This window comes from Thermobia domestica, chromosome 2 (genome assembly GCF_964235325.1).
Source record: "Thermobia domestica chromosome 2, izTheDome1.hap1.1, whole genome shotgun sequence".
In the NCBI taxonomy this organism is placed as follows: Eukaryota; Metazoa; Arthropoda; class Insecta; order Zygentoma; family Lepismatidae; genus Thermobia; species Thermobia domestica.
Genome location: NC_137455.1, coordinates 109,090,568 through 109,099,420, shown reverse-complemented (window position 1 = coordinate 109,099,420; position 8,853 = coordinate 109,090,568). Strand labels below are relative to the sequence as shown.

The window sequence follows — 8,853 nt, the reverse complement described above, 5'->3', positions numbered from 1 at the left end:
AGCTTGTATTGTTTGATAACAATGGCCAGTAAGTTTCTCATGTATTATTTGTGGGGATGAATTGGAAGGAGATGCCGTAATAGTTGAAAAGGGGCTGAAAACGATTATTGAAAGTAGCTTAAAGCTCAACGATGGGCTTCATGAAAAGTTGGAAGGGAAACAAAATATGACAGTTCATAAAAGATGCAGGCAAAATTATACTCGACCTTCGAGTATTAACGCTGCTATTAGAATATCAGATAAATACGAAAGTAATCCATCTTCAATGGCATCTTCGGTTTTGAGGAGTTCGGAAGTGAAATTTGACTTTAGAAAAGATTGTTTTCTTTGTGCAAAACCAGCAGAAATTGACACAAAGGCACCTTCAAACCGAAGGAAACCTATTCACATTGTAACGACAATTGAAATAGGAGAAAACATGCTGAAAAAGTGTGAAGAAAGAAACGATACCTGGGGACAGAAAGTAAAGGCCAGGCTTCTCAGTGTTAGCGACCTTATAGCTCCTGAAGCAAGGTATCACAAATACTGTTACAGAGATTTTTGTAGAACTACCAAACATGATTACGGGTCGTTTGGTAGGCCAAAATCAGAGTTGAACGAAGCATTTTCTAGATTAAGTGAACATATAGAGAATAGTGACGAATGCCAGTACACAATAAAGGAACTACAGAACCTTTTAACGGAATTTTCCGGTCTCCAAAAAACGTACACAGATAAACACTTGAAGAACCTTCTTAAGGAACATTTTAAGAATCGTTTATTCATGTCAAATATAAAAGGACAACAAAATGTTCTTTGTTTATCTGATAAAGATAACAAACTGATTGATCAGTGGTACAGAGATAGAGAGACAGATCCTGCTACAGAGTGTATGAGAATAGTGTTAGTAGCTGCAGACGTACGATTTTCAGAAATATCCAAGTGTTGATGAGGGGAAAATCTTGTTCCAGAGACTCTTAAATGTTTTACTAATAGAGTAACAGGAAAGAAAGGAGCTCCAGATACCAAGAAAAATGAACGAAAATGTGCGGTAATAAATCACGCAATAATTTCTGCTGTGAGACTAAGATAGTTTTTATCTCCCATTCAAACAGGTTTGGGATTAACACTGCATAGGTTATATGGATCAAAACATCTTATTGATCTTCTAGCATCAATGGGTGTTTGCGTCTCATACAATGAAGTATCTGTATACATGAAGTCTCTCATAAATGCTGGATCGCCTAAGGTAATTGATGAAGGACTCTTCCAATACGCATTTGACAATGCAGATGTTAACGTACGAACACTAGACGGATTAAACACATTCCACGCGATGGGAGGGATAAAATGCATAACACCAAGTAAATGTGTTAAAACAGAAGTGGAGGTGAAGCGAACTCCGTTGGGAACATTTAATCCTGAAACTATTCGTATTCTTTCGTATGCCAAAAAAAAAAGTCACCGTAGTGGGCTCTCCAATATTTTTGTGGAAGATTTTAATGACTTGAAAGTTACCAGAGGAATTGAATGTCGAACGGTACACCCCATATTTCCAATGAATGTTTTGTGGATTGCAGGCGCAGATATGCAGCCTGGGTGGAATGGATTCATGACCACCGTAATGGGTAGAAAAGAAGATTGTGAGGATACGTATATATTAGGAATTCCCTTTATAAACATGGATCCTAGCAATCCATCAACAATTTTCTCTGCTCTCAGTTATACTGCAGAACAATGTCAGAAGCAACGCCGTGCCTGTATTGTTACGTTCGATCAACCATTCTTTTTAAAGGCGGCTGAAATTGTAGCGTCAGCAAATCCCAACAGTGAAGTGTCAAAAATTATTCTGAGGCTAGGAGGATTCCATCTATTAATGTCTTTTATGGCTGCTATTGGAAAGATAATGGAGGGGAGTGGTTTGGAAGACCTATGGGCTACAGTGTACGGTAAACTGACTGAACCACATGTTGAATAGTCACACATACGCAAGAGTTGTCCGAGCATATAACCTTACTGCTTGTGCGATTGTCAAAGTGATGAAGAGCAGTTTTCCTGAAATAAATGGCTCTCTTGCATACTTGGAAAATATTTCTAAAGGTCTTCTTGAAAAGGGTTTTAATGAACAAGATGTTCTAGAAAAACCAGCTGTTAAAGAAGCTTTGAGCAAATTTAACGATTTCTTGCAGGAAATTAAAACTATTGAGTGGGCTATATAATATAGGACAACAGTGAGAATTTGTTTCTGCATCTATGAATCTTTGGGTATATTTCTAAGAATCTAGACGTGAAAATTATTCCTTGGTGACCTGCATCACCATGAAGAGTTTAGTGAATATTGCTCAAGAACCATAGGAAATGCACCGTCACGAAAAAAAAAAAAAAAAAAAAAAAGTGTAGCTTAAGAATTTCGCTCGCTCAGCTTAATTGTGCCCTTACCCTGGAAATAAGCTACTCAATCAATTTGAGCATTATTTTTGTGTTTACGACCCAAAAACACGAAGAAATTGTATTGCTTTCGTCATAATATCCCACTAATGGAAATTTGTTGAGCAGTGTTGAAGGAAAGAAGAAAGAAAGAAAAGAAAAAACGTGTGTATAAATTCGGAAGATGAGTTTCAATGTTTTAGACAACTTTATTATTACAAATAACTTTCAGCACCCTTTCCTCATTAAATAACTAACGAAAGGACCACGTTGATTGAAAAATAATTTACATCGAGGAATTGAAGAAAAGGGTTAGTGTTTGATTGCTGTTACGTTATACACAATTTACTCCAATGACTTACTGTTATTGCAATTTCTCGAATGAGGAGCACACTATGAAACTGTTCGATAACTCATTGTAGCCCTAAGCAAACAAATGTAGGTTTTATAGTTCACTGTGACTACAAAAGTATATAGTTACTCTGTACATACAGTTGACAGAAAAATTATTATAAACCCCATACATGTTTCATACTCACTAGCTTCAGGACAAATTTGAGTACCATTATCAACAGTGTACAAAGCGATTTCTCTATATCTAAGAAAAATGTACTTAAATTTTAAGGACTTATTTGGAAATTCCTGTAATTTAGCTATTATTTCATACATGAGTTCTTGTCAAGGGCGACGATCCTGAAGGGGCCGGGGCCCGAGCCCCCCAAAAGCTCGTGTGGGCCCCCGTGCATTTTTTATTGTTATATGTATTTTTTATGAATCTCCCCCCTCCCCAAGTTACAGAGAAATCGGCGCCCTTGGTTTTCGTGTACTTTATCTGTATACTTCTTCGGATGAATATTGATTGAAGCGATAGGACACATATATATAAGAAACGTATCTCACCTTATAGCATTGTTTTCTTGAAAACTGCAATTAAAGGGAAAAAAACTCGACATACAAGATAAGTTACGTTTCTTCGGATGAAGCTTAATTTTTAGCTACAATCATATCTGACTATTTAGATATATTTCTTATTTTTCTTTAGACATTCGTTTACATTTTTCTCTGAACAGTTTCCTAGTTAATTTTGATTCTGTTTATCAAATAAGTATATATGAATTAGTATGTATGAATAAATAAGTATATATGAAGTAATACTAAAAGCCTCATGTAAAAAGTCATAATTAAATTACAAGACTTTCCGAATCAGTAGCATACTTCTGCACAATTCCTGTGTATGTGTTGTCAAGATTCTGAAGATTATCTAAACCAACCATTCTGGAGTTAATGCTTTAACATTATCCATTGTAGGAAGCATGAACAGCGTTTTACGTTAGCTTCCATCTGCTATTACGTGCGATTTACTCTAACACTTATATAAATATAGAACCAACATGATTACCAAGGAAAATGAATCTTCAATAAAACAAACTTACGACTGAACAACTATTTATTCTGAAAATGCAGTGAAAATTATTTCTTAGTAACTTGTAAACAAAAATAATATTCAAGAAAATTCTGCTTGACCATTGTACTAAATGCAATATAAATACTTACATTAGGATCAGTCTTAGCGCTGGCTCAATTTAAATGAAATTTAGCAAAATGTGGAGAAATTTACGGAGAAAGAGAATATGTGAGTTGGCTAACAAAGCTCCACTCCGACTCCTGCTTCGAATTCATTTTCACAGGAGGCAGGGTTACGTAATCTTTCAAGGTAAACTCAACAGACGTACAATTTTCAGAATTGGACAATTTTTTAGTACATACATAAACACCAGACGTTTGAACTTCAATCAAATACTCAACATCTTTTCTCAAATGTACAGCATTACTTAGACATACATCAAAAGAGGAGCCGAACTCTACGCTATCTTCAAAAACAGTAGTATTGAGAACTTTATACGATGGTAATTCAATTACATTAACTGTCAGAGATTCCTCATATTCTTTGGTGAATGGATAATTATTTAGTTTACTAGACTGATTATCACTACTACCATGAGTACAGGCGGGAACATGTATAGCATGTAATACTACATCACTGCTTACTTTGACACTAACTGAAAATTTAGCATTACTGAAAGTACCATTTTCATTGAAAGGCATGAATTTATTATTGAAGGAAAAACCGAAACTATGACTACTAGTACTTTGAAATGTGCCACCAAATGAAGATGCTGTGGAAAATAATCCTGTACCTGCAAGTTTTTGACCAAAGGCCGATGTGCTTTTACTTTCAGGAAAAGGTGTAGCACCAAACACACCAGCACCTACTGGTATATTTTTTGTGAAACTAAACCCACTTGATCGTGGCTGACCAAACACACATGATCCTGGATTAGGAGTGACGTAACTTTGCTGCGGAGTAGAGTTTATAACTTTGCGTACGCAACGCAATTCGGGCAGATTCCTAGGTGAAGTTATCTTACAAAATCCTTCCGGCATGGGATGCAGATTGATAGAAGATAAATTCATGAAAATACTGCACATTTCTTCAAGAGTTAGAATTCCTGATGTCGCAGGACCTTCTGCGAATTCCTTTGGTTTAAACGAAAGATATCGGATCTTTCCAAACACTTCTGCACCAAGTACTTTACGCTTATGTTCTCCGTCCAATGGGTAACCTTTTTCTTTACAACGACGTTCAGCCCACCGTTTGATTGCTGCAAACAGATCACACTCACTGATCTTCAAAAAATCTTCATTCAACAACTTCAGGAGAATGCTTTTGTCTACTTCCAGAAAACTCGGGTGTTCTAGGACTTCAGTTGTTCTCATTCTAAGTATCTGTCGAAAGAAGAAAAATACTGCAATAAGATTACACAATGAATTAAACAAATTGTTATAAAACTTTCTGGATCATTTCTCTCATAAAAAACAGTTCACATTTTTCTTTTAATTTAAACCGAACTGGAATCCGTCTGTTCGTTACCATATTTGGCACTAGAAATCAACTAATATAACAATCCGAAGATTAATGTTAATTTTAAAAAATAAATAAATAAATAAATAAAATAAAATAAATAAAATCTAGGTGCTCAAACAAGCAGACTTATCATCAATACTGACTAAAGACTAACTCTTGAAAAACAAGTTTTAGAAAAAGATGAGGGAAGAAGCTTTGAATACCGAGTGTATAAGCCTACAACACTTAATACCACCCTGGATCCCAACATAACCGGGAATATAAAAAAGTTGTGTCATCTGATTCTGCATAAGGAATATCTGAAATTTGTGCTACAGTGTTTGACAACTTTAAGAAAGAAAACTGATCAGCAGGAAGCATGAGGTCAGTTTCCAAAGCCATGAAGCGAAAAAGAAGTTAGTCATTCAGAAGTTTGCCATCTTACATGGTCAAAAAAGTCAATGAAGGATTTTATTGGACTAAGATACGACACTTTAGAAAAATGAAATGTATAACAAAAATAACGTGTAAAGAGTAAGGAAGTTCAAGGATTCAACCTCAAGAAATTCGTTTCTCAAAAGAAGCTTATAGAACCAAAAGTGAATGACAGTTTCAGATAAGATGATGATGCTCTCTGTGGCTGAAGATGATGCTTACTAATTTGATGTCTCTCCATGGTTTATGTAATAAATTTTATGACAATGTACTGAGTATAGATGTTGAGGTATTGTATCTTAACCTTTGTATTATACCAAACGTTGTTACTTTCTTTGTCCCTTAAAACAGTTGTTTCTTGTGACACATATTTCTTGTACTGACGTTTCAAGTCAATGACTAAGAGATTAGTTGTATAAAGTTGCTGCATGTAACAAAATCTTTAATTTACATTTTCTTATTAACTAATGACAGTTACCATTGATTTGATGTCCATCGAGTCAAACTTCACCGGTTCGCTGCAACGGCATCCCGTGCCTGTGGTCTATCTAAGTCCTGAAATTTTAAAGATTATTGCCTCCGAAACAGCATGATCAATCGTATGTGTAGTCCACTTCGCAGTGAGCAACAACTTTCAAGCGACTTATATGAAATGAAAACCTAAGACAGAAAATTGGTGATCTCAAGAACAGCGACCCTTGATACAGGCTCGGTAATGGTATGTGGTGTGTGCCCACAACTGTGTGGTATATAAAAATATGAACAAGAAACGAAAGAATTGTTAGAACCGTATGTCATAAAATGTAACTGTGCCAATATTAGTTACTATTAAAGTAAAGGAAGGGTTGCTTAAACTGAAACCACATATGAGTAGAACTTGTTAATCTCTTACTTACGTTCCGTAATTATACAGTTTAAGCTTAGAGCGTCATACAACTTCTACACACAAATACACTGACATTTGATTCCTTTATTGTGCGACGTTTCTATATTCAACAGTGAGTACTTCAGTTACCAAAAGGAGTACTTGAATTACCAACAAAGCCACATAAACACAACACGATTAGAGATTCTACCGACAAGAGACATTAAGGCCGCGCCTCCATTGCTTCCGAATGCGATTGTGAATTTCCCAGCACGTGTAAATAAATAGGAGTGCCTCGACTAGTTCCGACCTGCGAATTGCGAAAACCGACGAAAAGATGCGAATGCGAAGGATCCCAACATGCTGGGATTGTTCGTCCGAACTCGTGCGAACGGAGGGTCGTCTGGAGGGAAATTGAGCGCTACGTGAGAGAAGAAAGTTTGTTTTGCGTGAAAGCAGACGACGTTGCGAGGTGCGGAGATAAAAATAAAATTGGAAATAGATATTGATGCTTTAATAAATTGTGTATTTGATAAAGTTCCATTCAAGCTCATCCAGATTACCACAAACGACAAATCGTAAACAAATTATGGGCAGATGTAAGTAAAGAACTTAGTTTGGAAGGTGTATATATATATATATATATATATATATATATATATATATATATATATATATATAATTTTCTTTGTTTTCTCTTTAAAATATGAAGATTTAATTAATACACGAACCGCAACTTCTTATTCAATTTATATTTCCTCTTCGTTCCTCAAATAATGATTTTACGAATACATGTAATTATTCAGTAATATGTGTGAAACAGCAAAAATGGGTTTTTTACTCCTGGAGAAAATTTTCTTAGAAAGTTGGTTGATTTTGCAATCTCAAATTTTATTTAATTAATTTATTTTAAAGTGAAAATAGCGGTTACTACAGAAGCACGATAATAACAGGAGCGACATTCACTCTATTTTGCACACAAAGGAAAGTTATTATTATTATTATTATTATTGCTCTGAAAACTTTAAGATATGAATTTTAAAGCAAAAACATATCACATTGAAGATTTGAAAGAAACATTGCAACTTGATTCGCATTCACAAAACTTCGGATGTAGTAGAGGCACATGAATTCGCAGTTCGCAGTCGCATTCGGATGCAATGGAGGCGCGGCCTAAGCCGACATATTTCGTTTCTACAGATTCATTGCTGAACAATTATACATTCAAAATAGAGTATATGCTATATTCTGTGGCACTCTGAGCCCAGTACAATTATTCCGTAGTATTTTGTGCTCCTCCAATTCCCAACACTCTTCCTCTTCACAAAAAATTGACTCGATATTGCTCTGAACAATTAATTACACACACACCTAACCACTAAACAATAGAAGAGCAATAACAGAATGGAAATTACATTAAGATACTTTGATATCATAAATGATCAAACCATATTTTTTCACTTTCACACTGAATTACTTAAAACATTTTTCCAACACTGTGGTAATGCCTTTTCATCTTAATTTTCAAAGTCGCTTGAACAGCTGGTAGACTTGAACCACTTTTTCTCTTAAGTTTTAATATTTAACCTGATTCTGCATAATAATTTGATTCTCAATTATTAGCGTTAACTTTTGATCCATATTCATCCCAATACATGCTTTTCCAGTCCAACAGATTGTATTTTCCACTTCCTGTCCTCTGTCTTTCTTTTTAATGACCCTGAGTTGGTTCTTTTTCCTTTCATTTCCTATTAGAAAAATAAGGTTTTGTTGGCGACAATCTTGATTTTTCGGAATTCGCTTCTTCTAAGGTCATGGTGTGATCAAAAACTCCTTCATGGGTGAGTCTGTACTCTTTGTGCTTTCAAAACTGGGTTCAGCAAAGTCTCCAAAAAGAAATTTGCCGTGATATTTAATTCCTCTAGATGTTCGTTATCGATAACAGCCGTTCTCTTGAACCGGCTCCACAACTGATACCGGTGCCTGTTGTCTGTACTTGGAAGTTGGAAAAGTGTCGTACTGATTTAAATAAATAAATAAATAAATAAATAAATAAATAAAAAATAAAAATAAAAAAAGTGAAATGATATCTTCGATTACATTTCATACATTGTTTTCCCCATGCTGAACAATTTCCTTTCCGATGTTGTCCTCCACAAAATTTACATCGAACTATTGGTAGTAGCGATTCGGTAGAAAATGGTGATGAAAATCGTCTGCTATCTAGATTTGGTCTTTTAAT

General features: G+C 35.1%; 1 protein-coding gene across 3 annotated transcripts in view; it reads right to left on the bottom strand.

Annotated features, from left to right (window-relative positions):
* Positions 1-3,839: 3,839 nt before the first annotated feature.
* Positions 3,840-8,853, bottom strand: part of LOC145674627 (uncharacterized) — a 42,598-nt gene continuing 37,584 nt past the window's right edge. For all 3 annotated transcript variants that reach the window (XM_081744850.1, XM_081744852.1, XM_081744843.1), the window contains one exon: positions 3,840-5,193. In XM_081744850.1, coding sequence (XP_081600976.1) covers positions 4,021-5,193 — 1,173 coding nt within the window. In that variant the 3' untranslated portion in view covers positions 3,840-4,020. The remainder of the gene's footprint in view (positions 5,194-8,853) is intronic.